At 36.0% G+C, this 25381-nt stretch overlaps 1 protein-coding gene across 1 annotated transcript; it reads right to left on the minus strand.

Annotated features, from left to right (window-relative positions):
• Nucleotides 1–20689: 20689 nt before the first annotated feature.
• LOC149834254 (FCS-Like Zinc finger 13-like) lies at nt 20690–22384 on the minus strand. Its single transcript, XM_090009325.1, has 2 exons — nt 21792–22384; nt 20690–20849 (listed from the first exon to the last, which is right to left on the minus strand). Exons 1-2 carry the CDS (start codon nt 22382–22384, stop codon nt 20690–20692), a joined length of 753 nt encoding a protein of 250 aa, XP_089865451.1.
• Between the last annotated feature and the right edge of the window lie 2997 nt (nt 22385–25381).

A 25381-nucleotide genomic window follows, 5' to 3' on the forward strand; every position in this document is an offset into this window, starting at 1 on the left:
TTTTTCAACTGAAGCTCCCCTACTTCAGTCTGCAAGTCAGCCACTGTTGTCGTCAACGAAGTGATCTGCCCCATCTGTAAGTTCACCTGCTCTTGCAGGCTCGCCACCATATCATTCAGTCCACCGAATGATTCAACTGCGCATGAAATCGCTTCCTCGTGCAAAGTCACATCTTCCACCAGCTTGTTGACAGTTGCATCCATCTCTTCTTGGCCTCGCGGTGAACCCATCTCCTCAGCTTCGGCAACTGCCTTGCCTTTGGTGTTGCGCAGATTTTGATAAAGCGCCATAATGTCTTGCTCACAAATCGCAGCTTGTCGACGTGTCTGTCGACACCGACTCCAGAGTCCCTTCCCTAGCATGAGAACGGGCTCTGGTACCACTTGTCACAGGCCTATTTCCTTCAATGGGCCAGTACGGTGCGACGGTTCTTCCTTACCGTCGCAAGCCTACTTGTTAGCTCGCTTACCAGTTACAGAAGCTTGTGATCAGATGCAAGAGAGCAAGATAGAATAGAGGGAGAAGAATTGTAATCACAAAAAGCAATCACAACAAGGGTGAACAAAAGAAAGCTCAACGCATTTAATTCATTCACAATTTTGCTCGTGGGCTATTACAATTCAAGCATACAGGCTGCCCCTTCGGGGTATTGATTCACCTGAACCAGACAGCTTACATCAGACTCAACAAAAGCAAAACAGACTCTAAGCACAACTTTACAATGTAAGTCACAAGGGAACAATTGCAATTCATTGATTAATTTGAGGTATATGTTTGTAATATGTTTATAGGATAACGAGTTTCAATATATATTCATTAATTTGTCACATATATGTTATGCATAAAGCATGCTTTTAGGATAATTAATTTGAATATATATATATATTCATTAATTTGTTATATGTGTGTGAGTGAAGCATGTTTTTAAGATAACTAGTTTTAATCATTATAATTAAATTATTATATTTGTTTGTTCATGCAATTCAATAATTAATTTGACTAATTCCAGCAAAATGAATTGTGATTGCATGATCTACAACGAGAAGATGCAAATGATCTAACATGTTGCATGCACCAGTTCTATTAGTTTCAAGCACAAAAGTAGTTTCAAAAACTCATAGAGGAAGCAAAATACAGGTTGGATTAAACACAATTTCGAAAATTCATGGAGATCACACCATGGAATATCGATCACAGTCTCCTAAAGGCTGTTGTAAAGTTTTAAAATTTAAAAACCAACACATTCTTTGAAGATATTGAGATTATCAAGTTAGAGGACATGACACAAATCACTAAATTTGAATGTCATAAAGAGCCAACGAATGCAGATCAATGGGGAGATTTCAAGCACATGTCAGGTGTTTATCTAGAAACATATAATGATGCGTTCAAAGAAGAAACACTCAAGTTATTATGTTTGAGGAAGCATTATTATCCTAGTAGGGGGAGGAGAATAAATGAGAAGCTATTGTGTGTTGGAGGAAAGGGTTGTCCTACAGTAAACAAGGTGACAACATTCTTGTTATACTTCTTTAACACATGCTTATTCATCAACACTGGTGGAAATTTGATCCATAGATCATACATCTAATTCTTGCAAGACCTAGATCACGTCGATGAATACCCATGAGGAGTAGCCTCACTTGTAACGAGGCATAAAAAAAATATCAACATGTTGGTTGTATTAGAGGTATTTATTTCTTCATTATACATAAACTTTTGAGTTATTTAACATTGTTGATGTACTATACTGTGTATTAATATGTGTTAATTATTATATTGATACTTATAAATTTGGATAAGAGCACATATCCATTGAAAGGCCCTTGAGACGTATTTGTCTCCCTAAATTTTCACGTGTTGCATATGAAGTTCATCACACAATGAATAGGAGGAAAATTATCGAAGTGTTGGGTCTTCACATGGGAAGAGTTTGTTACACGTGTTGATTAGGGTACATGTAACATTACTTATTTAATAATATACTTGTTGCTCTTTCGTACTTGATAGGTTGAATGTTGTGTTGCATTTCACTTTTTTTACAGAATGATCTGGCCTATGGAGGGTATCCTCAACAAGAAAATGGGTAATCACTTTGCATGTGTATGTTAACTCAATTCGTAGATGTACATGCTTTTGACTTAGTATATGATTGTTATAAAATTGATTATGATATATTTGTCCTACTATACATGTAGTACTTAGGCAAAAACATATAATTAAACTTTACATAGTTATGTATTTATATCATGATTTGTTATATTCTTGGGATGTAATTTATAGGTAGTTGTTTGCTAATAACTCTTTTTCATAATGATGCAACAAACTACAAAAATCATATAATCAAATTTTATAAATGCATGAAGGGGAATACAGTTTTAGAGGGTGCCAAAGATACGATTGAAGAGGAGACGAAAAACCCAAAAGGACTGCAACATAATACAAAAGGTCCAAAAGCCAAACAAGGCATAGGATGAGGAGACATCAGAAAATGACATGTCAGATAGCAAGATATTGGGGGCTGAGTTGTGAACAATTTTGGAAAGTATGAGTTCATTACTATTATATAACATTGGATGTAAATTTGACATAATTATCAAAGATTGTATGTAAATTTGATCAAATTGTTCTGTAAATATACTTTAAATATTCATTCTAGGATTAATGTGTATATTTTGTATGTTTAATTTTATTTTATGAAAGATGTGTATATTTTACATGTTTAATTTTATTATGCGAAAGATGTGCATGTTTTATATGTTTAATTTTATTCCAAGTTTAATGTTTTGTAACAATAATATGCGTAAAATATAGGAAATCAATATATTTTAGGGTAACTTCACATATATTCAAGATTAGACAAAATATTCTAAAAGAAGAAAATCTACATTTTATTCATTCCCAATATTTGCGATGTTTTTTAAAATCTGCAAATATGTCAAAAAATCTGCATATAAAGAGCATATTCACAATAACCTTATTTGCAAGTCATTTCAGAGTGCAAACTTCACAGAACTTTGCAACGTGTTATATGTGCAGATTTAGTGGAATATATAGATTTAGTGAAATATATGCGAAGTTTTGATAGGTTTTAGTAACAAAAAGTTTACAGATTTTTTTACGCTAACTGCATTCTATATATGCAAATTTAGTGAAATATTTGTGAAGTTGCAAAAAGTTTCAGTTACAAAAAGTGTGCAAATTTAGTTATGTGAACTTCATAATATATATGCAAATTTAGTGAAACAAATTTCTAAAGTTACGAGGAGGTTTCAATCACAAGAAGTTTGTGAATCTGGTTGTACAAACTTTATACTATATATGTGAATTTAGTGGTGTAGACACCTCAATTTTGACCAAAGCATTTCAAAGTTTTGTTAATTTAAACTTTATTTTTAGACTCCAAAAAAGCATTCTCTATTTTTTTTTTAAAATCAATTAAAATAGAGGATTATAGCTTTTCAACAAGCTAAAAATCAGGTCAATACATTTTTAGAGTAGAAAATTAGGACCACAAGATAACTTATTTAGTAAACATCATATTTTTTAGGTAGGGTTCACTTTGATTTCATTTTTAACTACCAAAACAATCAAATTTAGTTTTACACTTAAAAGATGAATTAACGTTGAGGATGTTAGTTTTTTAATGCACCAAATGATGCTTCAATCTGACATTTAGATAAGAAGTTACGACCAAAACAAGTTATTATGTCATAATAGATTCGAAATACGACCTGATTTTACCCTGGAGATCCGAAATTCCAGTATCCAATCTATAGGAATCCTTGAAAAGCCCCATCCACATGTATCATTTGAAGAAAAGCCACCAAAAGGCCTATCATTGTCTTCCTAGAGCCCAAAAAAATAGAATAATCTTAAATCATGTCATACCCAAACTCATATCCCATGCAGAACTCTTATTAGATGAGTCATATCCACATTTAGAATAAGGATTGATCTATTTGGGTTAGATTAAAGTCCATAGGACTTTAGATATAGATCTCATGCAGAAATCTTATAATAAGGGAATCCCCCCTATAACCTAGAGAGAAAATCAAAGATCTAGAAATCCCATGTCTAAGTGTTGGCCCTAGAAAAACAACTTTACCTAAGCTCTGCCTGCACTCCGACCCTCTCTTGGCATGAGCCTAAATTGTCATACCAACGCAGAGGTGTTGTCAAAGCTATTGAAAAACTATCGAACCTACGTGAAGGTGCTACAAAACTAAGAAGAAAGATCTTAAAAAAAACTAAACATGCCTCTATGTCTGAAAAAGATATTTTCTAGATCAATACATTTATTTATTTTGATTTATTTAATCTTTTATCGATATTTATACACATTTTATATCTTTGCATACCTAAATCCATGGTGGTGTGATTCTAATTGTGAAAATCAAGAAACTTGTTTGGGCTTTACCTTTTCCTTGAGCAAAGAATGGTCAAGACTTGCAAACGGCGTTCCCTTATCTTTCAAAAGGATTTTGCAAATTCGGGTGAGTCAAATCTTTTTCTTACAAAATTTTATCAACACGATGAATATTTGTAAAGTTTCAACAACTTTTAGTAACATGAAGTTCGCATATTTGTTTATGCAAACTTCATACTATATATGTAAATTTAGTGAAATATTTGCAAAGTTTCAACAAGTTTCAGTTACAGAAGGTTCATGAATTTGGTTATGCAAACTTCATACTATATAAACATTGTTTAGTGGAATATTTTTGAAGTTTTGACAGGTTTCAGTAATAGAAAGTTCATAGATTTGTTTATGCAAACTTTATGCTATATATGTGAATTTAGTTTAATATTTGTGAAGTTTTCACAAGTTTTAATTATAAGTTCACCGATTTGGTTATTCACTTGTAACATTCAAATTCACTTGTAATAACTAAAATTTTACAACAGATACACAATTCACCTGTAATATTCAAATTCACCTATGATAATTAAATTTATAGGTATATACATGTAGAACTTGTAACACAATTTACAAAACTATATACATTCATAATTCAAAGTTAATTTGTTACATTCAAACTAGGTATATATAATTCAAACTAATTAAACTATTAAATTTGATATACACTTCATGTTCTTTTGGCTCTTTTGGCTCTTCTGATTACTGCATATTTTTTTCTCAATAATTTATTCTCATCACTAATTAAAAGTGAATATGAATACATGCATGTCAGTGCTAGGGGTTGTCTACACATATGACTCAGGATATTCATTATACCTCAGGCACTACAATTGGGACCACGCTTGGGGGTGGGGTGAGGGTTTGGTTCCCTTTCAGCTACCATGTTTTTCTTTAAGTAACTAACTGATTTATAAATACAAAATATATTAATAAAAAAATAATAAATAAATATAAATAAGCAATTCATTAAACAATTCTTAAAAAATGGATTATTTAAGACAATGGAGCAGTTTATTAAAAATTAATATATAAATACAAAAAAGTAATTCATTAAAAACTTTTAATAAATACACATTTTGTAAAGCGTAGGTATTTATACATACTTATTCATTTTACTTTACAAATCACTTTTGGTGGATAGATAAAAAAAGAGTCTATGAAGCAATATGTTAGACATTATCTGCCATCAAAATGAATGGATATGCATTATATGCAACTCGATACGATTCAACTATGAAGAAATTATCACAGTAAACCTCTAGTAGCTTTCCTTTATACAAAACACATGTGATCACATGTTCACATAGAATCCCGCTAACCTACCACTATTGATAAAAGCATAACTACTTCTCAATAGCGACGATAGTAATCCATCGTAAATTTATCGCTGAACAGTTTAGCGATGAATTAGTGATGAATAACTTTCATCACAATTTCCTAGTCGCTAATTAGCGACGTAACATATCTGTCGCTACTTTTGTCACTAATTTGTGACGGATTAGCGAATGTCATGATTCATTGTGAGGTCGTCGTTAATCTGCAAATATTTGGTTTTACGACAGATACACATCCGTCGCAAAACATTAGACGATTCAATTTTGCGGCGGATAAATTTCTATCCCTAATCCATTGCTAAATTGGAGGCCGATACTAATTAGCGATGGATAATATTCGTCACTAATCCATCGCAAAAAACTTTTTTTGTTTGAAATATAAATATCGAGAAAAATTTTCTCGTTATACAATTTATATATTCTGTGTATAAAAAACAAAGTACACATAAAAAATACATATACAAAGCAGGTGAAACAAATTTAACACAAGATACAAGGTGAAAAAATTTATCGATCCACTATAATCCTTGCCAAGTTCAAATTATTTACAAGTGAACATATACAAAGAGTTTTGTTTGAAACAATAAGAAGGTGCAACAAATTCAACACATGAATCTAATCATCACCAAGATTCTGAGCATCATCATCTTCATTGTCTCGATCTGCCTCTTCATCTATACCTCTATCAGCTCCTTTACGCTGATTATCTCCAGCATCCTACAAGAGAACCAAAAGGTTAGTATTGATAAACAAAATATAATAAAATAAATTATATGTAATGCACCTAATCTAAGGCAATCAAAGTAACATGAATGAATTACAAATAGACTAGCTAGCAATAAAGTGAAGGACATTAACATAATTCAGATATGTGTTCTAAGGCTGACAAAAAAAAATCATAGTGATTTAATCATGCAGATATGTGCTCCAAGGTTGTCAAAAAAATATCATAGTGATTCAAGCATGCATATATGGTTTATAAGGTTGTCAAATAAATATGTTTTGTATCAGAATCATGAATATATGTGTTATAAGGTAGTAAAAAAAAATCATAGTGATTCAATCATGTAGATATGTGTTCTAAGGTTGTCAAAAAACTTTCATAGTGATTCAATCATGCATATATGTGTTATAAGGCAGTCAAACAATTTCATAGTGATGAAATCATGCTTATATATGTGTTCTAAGGTTGTCAAAAAACTTTCATAGTGATGAAACCATGCTTATATATGTGTTCTAAGGTTGACAAAAAACTTTCATAGTGATTCAATCATGCATATATGTGTTAAAGGCAGTCAAAAAACTTTTATAGTGATGAAATCATGCTTATATGTGTTATAAGGTTGTCAAAAAACTATCATAGTGATTTAATCATGCATATATGTGTTATAAGGCAGTCAAAAAATTTTATAGTGATAAAATCATGAATATATGTGTTCTAAGGTTGTCAAAAAAGTTTCATAGTGATGAATTCATGAATATATGTGTTCTAAGTTTGTCAAAAAACTTTCATAGTGATTCAATCATGATATATGTGTTATAAGGCAGTCAAAAAACTTTTATAGTGATGAAATCATGCATATGTGTTATAAGGCAGTCAAACAATTTCATAGTGATAAAATCATGCTTATATATTTGTTCTAAGGTTGTTAAAAAACTTTCATAGTGATTCAATCATGCATATATGTGTTCTAAGGTTGTCAAAAAATGTTCATAGTGATTCAATCATGCATATATGTGTTATAAGGCAGTCAAAAAACTTTCATAGTGATGAAAGCATGCTTATATATGTTCTAAGGTTGTCAAAAAACTTTCATAGTGATGAAATCATGCATATATGTGTTATAAGGCAGTAAAAAAACTTTCATAGTGATAAAATCATGCGTATATGTGTTCTAAGGTTGTCAAAAAACTCTCTTAGTGATTCAATCATGCATATATGTGTTATAAGGCAGTAAAAAAATTTCATAGTGATGAAATCATGAATATATGTGTTCTAAGGTTGTCAAAAAACTTTCATAGTGATGAATTCATGCATATATGTGTTCTAAAGTTGTCAAAAAACTTTCATAGTGATTCAAGCATGCATATATGTGTTTTAAGGCGTCAAAAAACTTTCATAATGATGAAATCATGCTAATATGTGTTCTAAGGTTGTCAAAAAACTTTCATAGTGATTCAATCATTCATATATGTGTTATAAGGCAGTCAAAAAACTTTCATAATGATGAAATCATGCTCATATGTGATGAAATCATGCATATAATAGCTTGAAATCTAACGACATGAAACAAATGACATGAAACTTTCATACCTGATGGGCACTTGCAGACGAAGTTCACCTGTCCCGAAAAAAGTTGCACAACTAATTACGGACAACGTCAGAAATTACTTCATGTAAATAGTCATGCACTGTGTCCTTAACAAGTTGGCGGACACCATCCCAAGAATTAGCATGGTCAATCGGACGTTGGGAGTTGATGCTGGGGGGAGAATCTGAGAATCCTGACCGAAGGAGACAACGACTAGTGTGGTGTTCATATTACTCTCAAACCTGAACACACAACCCTTTTTTGGTTCATCGGTTGTAGTCACCCATGCAGCAGGATCAAAAGGCGGATGCTGAATGGAGTCATCGTCATATCGCTCTACCATTTGTTGCTCATATAACTCCTACAAAGTAATGATTACAATATGGATTAATAATTAAGAATTACAATATTTATGGTAACTTGTCTATTATAATGTTTATTAATACAATAAATACATACCGTTGTCGCTCTCGCTGTCTCTGATACAAACTCTCCCGTACTTTTATGTTTATGTGTTTAAACAAACACATCCTTGTAAGGCATAATGTCTCCTTTTTTAGATTTTTGTGAGGTTAAATAATAAAAAAATTAATTAAAAAGTATGCAACAATACTTATAAATTTGACAATATATATATATATATATATATATATATATATATATATATATATTGATGAATTACCATTTTCTTCAGGTGGCTCCCAAAAGTCCTAGATCCACCTGTGTGTAGATGGGCAGTGGGCATCTTCGCTCGGTTTTGTGCAGCCTTTGTTGAGCGGTTTTGAAATTCATGGCCCACTCACCTGTCGCACATGACATCCCAATAATCTGACCTGATAGTAGAAGGGTCATGGCCTTTCCACTGTAGTGGATCATCTATCCCATCAGATGCTTTTATTGCTGCAATTTTTATATTGTGCAGCATGTCTGCAAATCGAGTGGCAGCCACCTTCTGCCACACCCGCCTCGCGTCCTGTTCTTCATTCGTAGTCACGAAGCGATTTGAAGCCTACAAATAATTTTAGAAAGTTAGTACACATGACTATAACAAAAAATTAAATGTGAAACACATTAGCTATGATAAACGATTATATACCATGAATGAGGCTATAATCTTTCCAACACCTCCTTCGGGTACTCTTTTCATTGAGCGACTGATCCTGAAAGATGTTGAACTAGTGACTATCTAATTTCTTATATTACTTCTTGTGGCTTGAACCTCGCGCTACACATGAATTGGTATATATTAACAATCGACTATCGATATACACTATTTATAAGATAAGTATTGTATAAGTAAAAATAAAATACTTACAGTCGACTATCGATATACACTATTTGAATCAGTCATCATGTGTCAGACTGAGAAGATCCTGCATCCGACATTGTCTCGTGACGTGTATGAATAGCTAGTGTAGGTGGGTCATGTGCAAGAGAAACATCATCTATAAAAAAATGAGTTAGAAATTCACACAATGCATATTTAAACTAATCAAGTATACAATTAGTTAAATGATATACCTATCGAACCAGCCCATGAAGATGAAGGTTGAGACTGACTACCACTGGGTGCTCGACCACTGTGACCCCCACGAACCATATTCTAACAAATAAAAAATTTATTTGAATTAGTTACTCAAATCTATATCTTCATGGAAACATAATCAAATTGAAAATAACTTCATGCAAGCATGGATACAGTCACATCAAACATTGTAATACATTTAAATCATTCATATCAAAACAATATCAAATATGTACCTGCAGCAAACATACTTCAATATCTCACTAACTACTACCATAGAATCTGAACTCCAAAAATAAGAGTACTTCGATTTTTATACATTTAAATTATGCTCAGCATGATCTCTGAGCTCCATCAAAGCAGTCTTAGATATCCACAACTAAGTGAGTGTGTGAATAGAAAAGTGTTGCATCCAAGAAATTAAATAATCTGTGATGTGCCTGCATCACTTACTCACCAAGGGTATTTACTCAATTTGCATGCTTTTGCCTTTGCATTTTTCTTATTTATTTTTGCATGACATTTTTAGCCGCATGCGATGCTTAGCACTGAGCATCGCACAATTAGCTCAGCTACGCACCTGCAAAGCACAAATATACAAACGGAAGATTGGCCTGCGGTGCTTTTTTATAGGTGTGTCGGCGGCTAAAGTGTTGGCTCACGGCACAATGCAATGAGGCAACCGGGGGATTACCATAGCCATGCACTCTGTGTGCGATGGATTGCCACAGCTCGCATGAAGCATCAGAAGTTTGCTAGAACTCTAAAAGTCGATTACTTGTCTCAGCTTAGCGACCCCAGGTCAAGTGAGGCCACCTGCTGAGTTTAAGCATATCAATAAGCGGAGGAAAAGAAACTTACAAGGATTCCCCTAGTAACGACGAGTGAACCGGGAATAGCTCAGGTTGAGAATCGATAGGCTTCACCTACCGAATTATAGTATGTAGAAGCATCTTCACCGACAGACTGGACCCAAGTCTCCTGGAAGGGGGCGCCGAAGAGGGTGAGAGCCCAGTCGTGTTTGGACCCTGTCACACCATGAGGCGCTATCAACAAATCAGGTTGTTTGGGGGTCGTCGGCACATGGCGGTGTGGGTGCACGGGGGTCGACGACGGTGGCACACGATACACGATGGCGATGGTGGCACACGACGTCGGAGACGGTGAGAGCCCAGTCGTGTTTGGATCCTGTCGCGCCATGAGGCGCTGTCAACGAATCGGGTTGTTTGGGGGTCATTGGGTCATTGGCACACGACACACGGTGGCATCGGTGCTCGGGGGTCGTCGGCAGCGGCACACGGCAGTGAGAGATAGAGTGAGGGAAGAAGAAGGAGGTGAAGGAGAGGGCGGCTGACTGGCGATGATCGATGGCCGACGGGCGACATGCAACAGGTGGGGGACGATGGGTGACAGGTGAAGAGAGATGGGCGGCGGGCAACAGAATGAAACAGAAAGAGAAAAGAAAAGGGCTCACATTAGGGTTTTACGGGTTATTTAGCAACGAAAAATTTCTGTCGCAAATGCCATCGCAAATTTGCAATGGAGCAGCGATGAAAAAAATGGTGTCACTCATCCATCACGAAGTTGCGACGGAGTGTGAGACGAAATTTGTCTGTCTCTAATCCATCACAAATTAACGACAGAATTGGCAACAAAATTTTTTCATCGCAAATTCTGCAACTAATTCAAATTTTAGGGACAGATAGTTTTCTCTCGTTAATCCGTCGTAATGTTGCGCTGGATTATTTCCATCATAAATTTTTGTCTCTAAATAACGTTTTTCTTGTAGTGATATCAACACTATAATTGTGAGATTGATCCCGAACTTTGTACCGACGTTAGTAGCAATGCACTACCTGCACATATAGTTGTTGTGCCTTTGTCTTAAGTGTCTCTACATTTTCTTTGACCTAAGACACCACAACATTTGATATTTTATGCCCAATATTTTTTTTTCTCAAAAAGTTTTATTAGCATAAGATGAAACATTTCAATAAGAAGAATTTGGGGCTTGTCACATATGACAAGAATCCACAAATTGAAATTTTTTGCTATATTAAATGTTAAACACCTATGTATTTTTGTTGAAAAGTGACTGAGTGTAAAAAAATAATTGAACCTTTCATCTTGCTCCAACAAAGTGCATTGAGTGGTAAACCAAATTTCTTAGAAAAGTTCTTCGTCAAGTGCTTCATGCAATACCCAACATGACATGTAGGTCATGTGTGGGAAACAAAATACTTTAGACCTTCATGCCTATCTGAGATAACTGTAAATTGTAATTTCTCTTTATATTTGTTGAAGATAGTAAACTCTTTCTTCACATGCTTCAAAAATCACGCTCATGAATCTTTTCACTCCTTATCCATAACTACAAATGTTATCGAAAATATCTCACTAGAATGATCAATACTATGAGTTGACAACAATATACATATGTATATTTCTTTTAAAAATATGTCATCTACCATATGAACTAGATAAAATCCTTTCAAAAACTCATCGATGCATGAACAGAAGGATAAAAACATGTACTTAAATCGATCTTTTCAAAAAGTCTGAACGTGCCTTAGAGATCAGCGGTTAGCCTTAATTAAATTACCCAAATAGGCGAGAAACATCCTTAAGAACTCTTCGAATGAACTATATAGCACCTCTCATGCCTATTCTTGTTCATGCCATCTTTGTTTGTAACCTCCACACCATTCTCGCAATTTATGCCATTCATTATTTCTCTTGAAGTCATTTTCAGGTTATTGTGCATACATTTGTGGTTATCGTGCATACATTTGTGAATAACACTTGAAATTTACTCAAAATACACTTTTCTACTACATGGTTGCCCAATAATTCACTACATATATGTTCGCTTTCATACTTCTTCACTTGAAAGAACGTTATTCCACATAACTTTGTGCAATGGATCTTTTAGGGGCAATCAATCATATTTTGCAGGTCCATTCTCTTGCATACGGCAATGACTCTGTTATTGCAACTTTTTACGAATTTTGCTTTATAGTTATTTCTAATCACACGATCTTTCAAAAACTCACGATAGTGTTGAAGATTATTAAATCTTTTACCAAAAATAATTTCTTGATCATTTAAACTAGTTGTTAACCATTAGAATTATTCACAATCATTAAGTTTTTTGTTGCAAAGTCATTATAAAATTGAGATGTCTCCACTTCAATGATTTTTAATTGTTATTCATTATATGATAGTTCAGTGAAAAAGAACATGTTCAACTGTGTCTCATTAGTGTAACAACATAAAACAATTTTATTGCCCAATAAATGCTCATATAACATACCAAGGGTTTGACTTCTTAATTATCATTTGTACAATATTTTCAAGTGCCATTATTTATCTAATGTCATTAGTGACTTGGTCCTCTCCTATCGTTTCTGAATATAGCTCAACAGACATGGTATAGTCATCATCATCATCATCGATATCATTCGATTCTCCTTTTTTTATATCATCGTTACTACTACTAATTGAATGTTCATTTGCACAAACTAAATCAAAACTCATTGTATCTATTTTTTTTTTCATTCATGATATATTCTTGTATTTTCAACTTTCAAATTAACCATAAAAATATAGCATTCATCATTACACCTACTTTTCAGGCATAAATTATAAAGTCTAACAACTCGTACCTAACTGTTATTTGCCTTGGATAATTGGATATTCATCAAATGACTGATATTGATAAATGGTGCCTGATATAAATGCACATTCTCTATATGATTCTCATTATTTCATTCCTCAACTACTTCTTGTAAATCACTTTCAATTGCTTGTTTAACTTTGCAACCAATGACTCAACTAAGTAAACATTGTCACTAAATAACATCGATTTTGCATCATCATCGTTTAAAAAATCTATTCATATTTGTTGGCTATTTATGTTTGAAGAATAAATGTACTGTAAGATCAATAACTCTTCTGCATAACCGGTTTTACGAGACATCAAAATCATAAATCCATTAAATGTACTATTTTTTAGACTAATATAGATCTTCAATTAGTGGGATTTGTGTTATGATAGTATACTTTAACTCTTTTAGAGATCATCATTAACTACTTACACCAATCACACAACATATTATTCATCTAATAAAAATATCATATGACAAAAGGTCATCCATATACACTTCATACATTCAATTAGCATAACTACCTACAACAACCACTCTGAAAACCAACTACCTACAATAACTTCTAACCCGTATTCAATGTTTGTGCACAGTGAACCCTAGCCCTATTATACCAACATAAAAACACTGAATATTAACTAAAGGACAAACAAACAAACAAACATAAATAATCTACAATACAAACAAGTATATATCTATGAAAAAACCCTAAACATAGTAAACCCTAAATGTTAAATCCGATGAAAAATCTTAAATAAAATACAAAAAAAACATAAAAAAAATATTCATAGCAACAACTAAACACAAATATGCATGGATCTATTAAATGCTTATATCTACAAATAAAGAAAAAAAATCAAAATTAAAAAATATATATGTGTGTATAAATTGGTAGTTGCTCACGTGTTAGGTGATAAATGGGTTTTTCTGCCCTTCCGATGTTTTTTTTTGTTGTTCTTACCCCATAAATATGTTGGGCATGGTCAATTTACAAGGAATCGACACTTGGATCATGCGTTTTTCATGAAAAAATGATATTTAGAGCCTCAAAAATTTATAAAGATTTTGGACTGTTGATTTTTCAAACCTTATAAAATTTACCCATGTGTCAAAATCGAACGTTTCAAGAGTTGATCCCTATAAAATCAAGTACATAGATCACATATGTATGGTCAAATTTATAAATAAAATGAAAAAAGACTGAAAGCCTCATTTAGCATGCTCATTTAGCACTTAACGTATGAGCATCTACCAATAATATATATCAGTGTGATAAATTTTGCGAGATTTACGAAAATCTTGCCATAATATCGTGAGAAATTGCCTGAAAGTTTAAAACGGCAATTTCTCGGGAGATTTTCAAAATATCGCAAGATTTATGAAAAAACATAAATAGCATGATTTAAATGCGATATTTACATTTTAAATGGCTATTTATTACAAAAAAAAGTATGCATTTTTATTTTTAAATAAATTTTATTAATATTTTCTTATAAAAAATAAATTTTAGATTTTTTAATTTATTTTTTTATTGCTGAAATTTTGCCGAAAAAAATGCAAGATTTATGGAATTTTTTCAATTTCTCGTGAGTTTTTAAAAAATGAGAAATTGCTGATAAAAATGTTTGTCACTATATATATATATATATATATATATATATATATATATATATATATATATATATATATATATATATATATATATATATATATATATATATATATAACTCACCTTTTGACCTAACCTAGAAAATCGATATGAAGGGTACTGCAGCTTCATCAAAGTGCAAAAAAAAATCACGAGAATCGCCACACGGAGAGAGGGAAAATGCTGAGGGTTTTAGAGAAAAAAAGGTTAGGGTTCTTTCAAAAAACATATGAGAAAAATAAACAAAATGAACAAAAATAACTATTATCCGACATCTGACTCAATTCTGAATCCATTTAGTCAGAACCGGGAGCCAAAGTAGGATCCAATTAATATAGATTCTGTATTGGATTTTGCATCCAAATCTGAGTTTGGGTTTGACTAAGATCCAAATGCATCTAGAAACAGAACCTGATTCCATCTGACTTTGAACCTGATTAAGTCAGATCCGATTAGGTTGGACTCAGTATTGCCTTGATCTGACCCGAGTCAGACTCGTTTAGATCCCTACCAGCCAACCTGAATATCTCTGGATCTGGCTATTTATTCCACCAACACAATCCAACGTGAGTCAGGTCTAGACTTGGCCTTCTACAAGGATTTAATAGATGGCAATGCATAATTTTTTGTTTACTTGGAGAAACCACTCCAGGACATACCCACTCTGGCTCAGCCTGCCGTATTTACAGTCTCTGTCCATGTGATCAGCATAAAACTCTAAGGGCTTACCCCTCGACCCCAGAGAGTCACCAAGCTTCGGCTTACGTACGCAAGGAGCGACGCCCATGGCGTTTGAACCTAGACTGCCCATCAAACGGTCTAGGCCCCAATATCCCACTACGCCAAACTCCTTGGGTCTATGGCAATGCATAATTATGCCGGCTTCTTTCCAAGCTGACTAAATGGTCGACCAATCCCTCTTTTTTCTTTTTCTTTTTCTTTTTCTTTTGACAAGAGAAAGCTGGGGTTAGGCAGACCCCTACCAGTTATACAGCCATACTATTTGGTGTTCGAACTTGGAACGTCCCAACACAACCCGTTGGTCTCTTTTTCTTTTTTATTGTGGTAAAGAGTAGTTATATGGTGATTCCAAAAACTATATGAAGGTCAATACAAAACGCCTCCGTTCAACCTTGATATGTGCATCATCATCACAAGAGACCCGAGCAAATTGACTTGAATCACAAACTCGTGCCTTAAAAAAAGCATTAACAAAGCAAGTAAATTCTTTATATTAGCTTCACGGGTGTTCAAGCCAAATCAACCTCAGAAATAGCTATATTTTGAAAGGTTTAAATGGCTATATTTTGAAAGGTTTTTTGTCTTTGGTTTTGAACTGAAAAGTCCAAGATAGTATATAAAATTCACCAAGTATTTTTAGAAATATAGTTTCAAAAATTAAAAATAACTCTCTCTTACCTTAAAAAGCAACTCCATATTTTAAAAAATGTCATGGCTTTTTAAGGCATTTCAATCAACTGAACACTGCTAATGTTAATGTGAAGGGTTTAAATATGTACTAACTATCAAGTGTTTATTGTACTTCAAGACCCAACTAAGATGAAACCCAAAAGAGGACTGCTAGGTGGAACCTAGGGGACAGTCCTCAGGGTTCAGGGTGTTTTCAGTCTCTTTATCTCTTCATCAAATCTCCCTTAAACCTATATACCCAAGTCTCAAGTCCCGTCTATTCTCAAACTTCCTCCCTAAATCTAGACTCCCATAATCAAACTAAGATTCGTTTACACGAGGCAACACACTAAAGATTCTATTTAATTTAATTCTTAATGCATCACCTAATCATCTCTCTCTCTCTCTCTCTCAGTGACGTAGTCAACTTGGGATTCCTACAAAAGATTCCCTTACAGAGAATCGAATCAAGATGTAAAGATGATAAATTAAAAGCTAGTCCCTATCTAGTGGTTTATCCTTCTAATTCATGGCCATCAATGCAAAGTTGACCTTAGTACCAATGAGTAAGATCCAATCAGTGAGACTAGGCTAATAGGTGAGGTAGCATTTGAAGCTGGTATCTGCTTTGGGCACTTGATTTTTTCTTTTGAATTAATAACCAGAAGAAACCGGCACGAAAACCTGGTCACACTGACTCAACCTGTCATACCTACTGTTGTCCTGCCAGCAGTATAAAACTCTGAGGCTAGGACACTGCCCCCGGGGTCTATGCTAGGCATTGGCTTGCGCAGAGAGCCGGCACCTATGAGAATCTAACCTTGACTGCCCATCTAGCAGCCAAGGCCCCCATTCCACTACCCCAAACCCCCTTGGGGCAAGTTTGGCATTTATTGGATCTAGATCCTAAGTCATTTTATGTGTAATTTACAGAATCCAACTGGATCGGGATCTTTTGAGGGCTCTGATTCATCATCTCTCTCCATGTGCACACATTTTTTTTTTTTGGATAATCCAAGGGAAAACCTCTTCACTGGTCGCACTTTAGCTGGCCTCCCTTTGGTAAAACCCTTGAGGTTTCCCAATTCACCAGGAAGTCTGCCCAGCTTGGACCTTTAGGGCAAGGGATGCCACCGGTGGATTTTGAACTTGTGACATCCCGTTAACTTGGTGACATTCACAAGTCGCCCCTACCAGATGAGTTGAGCCCTTATGGGCCTCCATGCTCACAGTCACCCTGCACATAAGATATGCACATTTTCATACTCTAAAATTCTACATTCTTCGAGAAATGACGAGACTACAGATTTATTCAAAACCCTCAAATGTTCACCATTCTTTAACACTGGATTGATGTAGCTGCTCATTAGTTTTGGTAGGCCTGACCTTTCAGGCAGGGATAACGCAAAGGGAGCTAGCTAGTTCAGGCATTTCCATGATCCTTATTGGAGTAGGATCCAAATTATAAGTTATTTCTAGATTATTTTAATTCCACAATAATATTTTCAACTTGGTTAAAATATTGCTTTTCTAGGGGATGGCTTAAATGAAAATGCAACCTATCAAATGTATATATTATATGGTATGGTTTAAAAAATGAAATCCACTCGAAGTTTCATCCAGATTGGGACAGCATTTGCATAGAAAGCTGCAGATCTAAAAATAGAAAACTCCACAATTAATAGTAACTGGCGTGTGAACTTTGTTTTCATTGGGATCTGGGACACTTCAAATGCATAACTCTCAAAGATAAAGTCTTTCATTATCTTTTTCAATGTTTAGGATCAGAGATCTAGCAGTGCTGGCTCTGCCTGCCATACTTACAGTCGCTGTCTTAGCAGTGTAAAACTCCATGGGCTTACCCCCTTGCCCAGGGAGTGGGATGGCATGATGGTTAATATGCAAAGATGGTGATGATGATGGTATGATGCATGCATGTACTGGTATATGATGATGATTGCTCCCCATGATAGTCGCTGAGAAAGATATTGGTGAATAGGCCTGAGCTTTCTTGCTCCCCTCTGACACATACATGTTCATCATAGTTGCTCTATTAACAAACAGCGAGCAGAAGATCACTATGACAGCTTGTACCTTGACTTCCACTATCACTATCAGATGGAGATTGAGTTGAAAATTGTGCAAGCAGAATGCAATGAATCCTGTACAGTTACTAAGCGCATTCCTGTTAAAAATTCAGTAAACAACTCACTGGTGTATAAAGAAATCTGTTGTGAATCAGTTGAGATACTGATTCCCAAGCCAGACCCAACAGTCAAAGGTACAAAACTTGTACTACGGTCAAACCAACTAAAGTCAAACCCCAGCTAAAACTAATCCAAGCCCATGTTTGCAGTAAGATTAGGGTAATATTCTATGCAAAAATGGTTGTTCACCTATCAAATTGAACCAAAACCAAGCAGAGCCTGAAGATGAAAATTGGGTGTGAAAGTTTGTTCACCGAACACATTGATTGGCTTCGGGAAGGACACCAGCCACCTCAGCCAAAGCCTTGATTACTATATGCGCTCTTAAGCCTTTTTTTTATGACCGGGGAAAACTACGTCCCTTGGTGGGAAAATTATGAGGGTGGATCAGGTGCAATGTGATTGCACACTATTAGTGTGCTGCTACAGTACCTGATTACCCACCATCTTTAGGGTATCCCCTGTCAGCTGTGGGGCCCAACAATAGATGGTCGGTGATGAGGTGCAGCAGTACACTTAAAGTGTGCAATCACATTGAACCTGATCTCAATTTCAAGATTATTGGTGCAAAACTCACAGGTCCCCTCTACCAACTAGAGAGTATACTTAAGCTTCGAGCTTGCTGCAAAGAACATGCACTCATGGGTTTTGAACTTGTGACGTCCTGTCAACTTAGTGACACCCACCAGTTGTGCTTACCGGATGAGAGGAGCCCTCACGGGGGCTTCTTAAGCCAATTTTTTTTAAGCTCATGAATTTTACACGCATAACTATATGTTGGGCAGCTTTCTGTAAAGAGCTAATGGGTTTGGCATATTTTTTCAGACTACTCTTTTTGTTTTCTGGGGCCTCATGGTGAATTGGTGGCCATGATGATGTTGGCATCCTATGATGACAAATGACTATGTATGATAATGATGTGATAGATTATGATTGATGATGATGTTGTTCTTGATAATAATCTTGGTGCATGATGAAGAAGATAAAATGACGATCAAGATTGTGACATATGATCATGCAATTGTATTATCTGTGTCTTTGAGAAGCACATACGACCTACTATAATTAATAAAACCAAAAGTTTGGGTCAGGAACACTTGTTGGATCCTATCCCATATGGTTAAATGTAGTTCCAGACACCTGTTGGACCGGGTCACATCGGCCTGGTAACGCTGCCGTTCATCTACCGTGTAATGGAATAAGAAGCGGCAGATGAATCCTAAACCAGATTGGCTGTAAATGGATGATGAATTAGTGGACACAGATCCAACCCGTTCTTGACTAGGATTGGGTGGTCTGGGAGTCAAATAATATATCAGAAAGTCGTTTTCCATGTGGATATGATCCAATCTGGCCAAGGTCACATTAATGTTCTTGCTGTTAGGATGTGGGTCTGGATCAATTTTGGAACAGACCCATATATATATATATATATATATATATAGAGAGAGAGAGAGAGAGAGAGAGAGAGAGAGAGAGAGATTGGCATTTCTCTAGCTTGATCTGTCTTGGATATTGAGGCACAGGTGTGGTCAATGAAGTTTTACAATCCAGAAAGGGTCATCGATTATCATCATTATTGTATGCAATTACCATAAAACAGGATAAGCAATATCCCGACTTGTCCCGTTTTATCTGGAATGGTTGGTGATCCACCACACCATTTAGATAGTGTATCAAGCAATCAATCTAAAATTTTGTCAAGTAAAAGAAAACCAATTTGTTTTTTGTTTTTTTTTATGATGAGGAACCCTCCCCGAGAACCATGCCATTTGGTGGGCCCGCCCCTGCGAGCTAAACTCTGATTGGGGTCATCGACACCCAAGCCCTGCCAGGTAAACTCAGAGTAGCACACCCTGTGGGAGTCGAACCTGGGACGAAAAGGTCAGCACCTTCTCCCTCGGGCGACCCTGGTTGGTGTGTGAAAATTATTGAATTGAGAAAACAAACCATGGTAAACAAAAAAGGCTGACAAAATTATTCAGGTCTAAAACCTAAAATTTCTGTATTATTGAAGAGTATAAGCTTCTAGCTTTTCCACTTCACAATCAAAATTGCATGCATTTGATGCTTTAGTTCTTGTATATGTGTATTGTTATGCCGTTTGTGCACTCCATTAGGCTGCACTCATCTATATTCTCCTCCTCCTCCTCTTCTTATTATTATTATGCAGCTACGATGCTGGTGAAGAAGAGTTTGTTGCCCGGATTGGATGATGCAGAAGAATTGGAAGGTTTAGAGGCTTTTGGTCCACACTTCTCCATGTGTTCATCACTAACCATCTGCATGTATCTGCACTCCATGCTACAAAATGCTTTCTCCCCTCTGCATGTCATAAAAGCATGAATTGAGAGAGAGAGAGAGACCAGATCTCCTTTTCTAGACAAACCAATCTGTTATGTAGCTAAACAAAGTTAGAGATAGTTTTACAATCACGACGTTTACAAAAGCCCGTTACAATCCTCAAAAAATCGGGATATTTTCAAACTACAACTTATTTTAAAAATATTGCGAGTTTATCGTGATATTAATGCTCATTTTAACTTTAATGATTTTATATTTTATATGTTATGATTTCATATTTTCTTTAAAATATATGCAGACATTTTTCTCGAAAGAAAGCAGGTTTTTTCAATTTATCACAAGATCTTCCTTGCTGAGAAACTCTAGATATGGGTATTCGTATAGGTATATCGGATAACTTTGGTCATTAATTAACTAAATTTCGTTGTGTTTCGTCATTTGTGGAATTTCTATAAACATTAGGTAATTTTTCTTGTTAACTAGTACATAATTGAAATATGTGGGTGGGGTGGATAGGAAGTGTTGAATAGGAAATCTCACCAAGAAACTTGAATGGAAAGAATTGGTTCTAGCACCTTTGGCATACTAATTTCCTCAAGCCACGAGTCACCTCAGAAACTGAGGCAAGCACAGATTCAATTTAATTATTGAAATAATAAGCCCAAACAGGGAGTGCATGGATAAGCACAAGCACAACAAACCAAACAAAACACTAACCAAAGATTGTTTCCTTGGGTATAAATAATAATAGAATCCCAACCGCTAAAATCAGTTCTGTTTCATATCTAATAACAGGATTCACTAAAAAATAATAAAAAAATCTATAACAGGGATTCCTTCTAAATATAGAAAACACTTGTATCATTCTAATCTTATCTGAAATTGAACCGGGAAAGGATCTAGATGTAGATGTGAACAAACACTAACAAATTTTACCAGAGAGAGGTTGAAATTGAATTGTACCTGTACATGTAAATGTCCTCCCCATGTAACTTTTTCTGGCAGAGATGACAGAATTTGAGAAAATCCGACGATGGGTACGCCGGAAACTCGTCTCTGTAACTTGGGGGCGGCGAGATGAAGACCTCCCAGTCCTTCAGTCTCTCATCAAGCACTGCCCTTTTCTCATGGCCATCATAGTAAACAGTCTTCTTGGTGCACAGAGGCCCATGAGAGATCACACAAGTATAGTCCTCAGACCACTCCATCTCATCCTCCTTCACCACAATTGGCTTGTACCCATCACCCCTCCTAGCGCAAGGACTAATAGGGATTGGGCTTGATCCCAACACCACATTAGCAACTTTCCTGAATTCACCCACCAGGTTTTTTGCCGGAATTTCACGCGAATCGACGGATTTCGAGCTCATCGCCGCGACTATGCCCAATCCCACCCCCTCATAATCCTTGCTCTCCCAGCCTCTAGGTGATCTGATCCTCAAGTCCAGAGGAGTCCTTGGAGTCATGCCGGACTCCGGCTCGGAGAAGCTTTTCCGGTCGCCGGAGACTAATAAAACCAGTTTCTTGGAAATGGATCTTGATCTTTTGCCTAGCATCACTGGATAGCAAATTGAGAATTCGGGTTCGATGATTGGATCAGATGTGGGTATGTGATAGGAGAGAGAGAGTGTGGTGGAAGTTCTCTTAATATAGAGAGCGTAGCTCTCTGCTTGCAGTGGGGGTTTAAGAAACTGGGAAAATAGGAAAAGAAAAAATCTAGAGAGAGAGAGAGAATGGCTGTTGGGTTCTCTTAATATAGAGAGAGACGGGAAGATCTCTATTTGCAGCGTGGATTTAAGGAAAACGGGATACCACGGAAAAGAGAGAGAGAGAGAGAGAATGGCGAGGGTCCTCTTAATATAGAGAGAGGAGCTCTCTGTTTGCAGTGGGGATTTAAGCAAATGGGAAAAATAGGCAAAAGAAAAAAGACAGAGAGAGAGAGAGGTGTAAGCCACTAATTTTACCACCCATGAAAAAACAAAAAGACAAAAGCAAATGAAGACAACGATGACGCAATCAATTCATTCTTTAAACGTCTCTCTCTAATGATTGCACGAATCTCACCGGAATCTGACAACATTTCAGGCCATAGGTGCCACATTCCGGTTGAAAAAAGAAAGTCTCAAGAATACCCTCAGCTTTTCCCTAAATGACAAAACTCAGTTGGCTGACTCACGAAAACGCTAACAAATCTGTGTCGCACAACAAACTCAAACATCTAATATTCAGTTGCCTTACTAATCACCAACCAATCAAAATACTCATTTACAAAAATTGTATCATATCGTATGAGATAATACCATGAAGGCTTTGACTTAGTGTTTATGCTTAGTTGGTCGAGTTTAATAAGATGTAATACCTTGTTTGTTTCAGACTTGGCATTAGTTGCTTATAGCCTGCTAACCAAATATTGAACCATAGTCACAAATATGGTAAATTATGAAGCTATCACGATTTTACAATGATATCTTCAGAAGTTGAGTAAATGCTAAAAATCATGATATTTTCAAAATATCACAATATTAATGTGATATTAACATTTCGAATGTTTATGTTTTTATGTTTCTTTTACATTTTATATATTGTCTTATATTTTGAAATTGTATTTATGTCGACATTTAACTCAAATGTTCTTGTGAAAGCATTTTTTTTAATTTGTCGAAAGGTTTTCCTTGGCTAAGAGAATCCATATGACAAGATTTGTGACATTGAGTTGAACCAATTCAAGTGCCTAATCTAACTTGAAGAGGCATAATTGAAAATTTCTGAACACTTGAAGCAGCTCTACAAATTTAAGCAAAATTCTAAATGGCATGAGAACAGGAATGTAAACGGTTCGGATTTGGGTTTGATTCTGTCCATACCAGGTTGAAAAATATTTTGCATGTAAAAGTTTCAAAGAGGTTAGATTTAATCCAGAAATGAACATAAATACAACGGAAAATTTCAATATGAATATGATCCAATCGAAAAAGGTCCATCCAGATAAGTCTGAACAAAAACACAGTCAGATTCTATTATAAGATCCATATCTTGAAAAAAAGTGGTTTTGAAACTGAATCCAATGGACCTCTATTGGTTCAAGAACCAGATAAGATGGACTCACGAGCAGAAATCAGGTGCAATCACATCGCGCAAATGCAATGTGCCGCTATACCTAAGCACCTTCACCCCCTCTTGTTAGGTCCTGCAGATAGAGGGCGCTCAGGTGCATCAGCACATCACATTTGTGCAACCTAATTGCACCTGATCCCAATTCCTTATTCACACCCCAATTTTTCAGTCCAAATCCGGCATCAGAACCAAGAAACTGGTCCCAAATGAAACATCCCACTTAGGGGTATTAACTGGCTGAGTTTGGTTTGGACTCATGTAGAACCAGACCCAAACCTGATTTGAGATGTTGGTAGCAAGTTTGGACCCGGGTCCAATCAGACCCACCATAAGAGAAACCATACCTGAATCCTATAAAGATTACATGAACCAGACCCGGACCTTCTTATTTATCACCAAACCCTAAACACTTTAAGGTTTGGTACCGGTCGGGTCGGGTCCGAGTAAAACTCAACCCATTGGCATAAGGCTAAACTCGTCCTTTCATCCAATCAAAAGGGTACTTTCGACAATCAGTAAATCCTTTGCACATCATGAATTGACGCTTTTCTGTGCGACTATCCATGTGTAAGACAACCATTGGTTTCATGTCCTACTTGGCACGTGCCATATCGTGGGGATTCGAGCTCGTCGGGGAAGGCAACGCCGCTCGACGCATCAAATGCGCGAGCACGTCGTGTCACGATTTTTTTGACAGTTTTTTTTGTGCTTTTCTGCCTTTTCTGGTCTCTTCCTTCAAACTGGACGCTTGTCCTTGATCCACTTTCCACGTGTCGCGGAATCTGGGCCCCACAACAACGATTTCTTTGTTGTAACTTGTAAAGTAGGCCCCACTGCATCCTGGTCAAAAGACGCTACTGGTATGGACGAAAATGATCTTTAATTTTTTCATGACGAAACTACCCTTTGACTATTTCATGGGCTTGATTTTGCTTTGCTAGTGATGATTGACCGATGGTGGTCTTTTGTTACGTGTAGGGATGGCAATGGACCGGGGCGGGGCACAGGGTCTCCACCCTTACCTGGTCTCAAGATTAGAACCTCCATCCTCTCACGGGGATGAATTTTAACCTCCACCCCCGCCTTCATCCCTATTTCATGTCCTTCATCCCTGGTTCAAACGGGGATGAGGCCCCATTTCCTCTTAGTCTATTGCCATCCTTTAGAAGGATGGGGATGGGGATGGGGATGGGGATGGGGATGAGGATGGGGCGGGGTGGGGCGGGGTTAGGTGGGGATGAGGCAGGGCGGGGAAAAGTGTAAGTTCATCCGCGAACGGGGATGGATTTTAACCTTTGTCCCCGCCTCCATCCCCGTTTCATACCCTTCATCTCTGGTCGAAACGGGGGTGAGGCGGGGCGGGGTCCCGCTTTCCCCTGGTCCACTGCCGTCCCTAGTTATGTGGAGGCCTAACAATTAATCAATGTCATAAAATATCG

The sequence above is a fragment of the Nuphar pumila genome, chromosome 6 (genome assembly GCF_984573655.1).
Source record: "Nuphar pumila chromosome 6, dmNupPumi1.hap1.1, whole genome shotgun sequence".
NCBI lineage: Eukaryota > Viridiplantae > Streptophyta > Magnoliopsida > Nymphaeales > Nymphaeaceae > Nuphar > Nuphar pumila.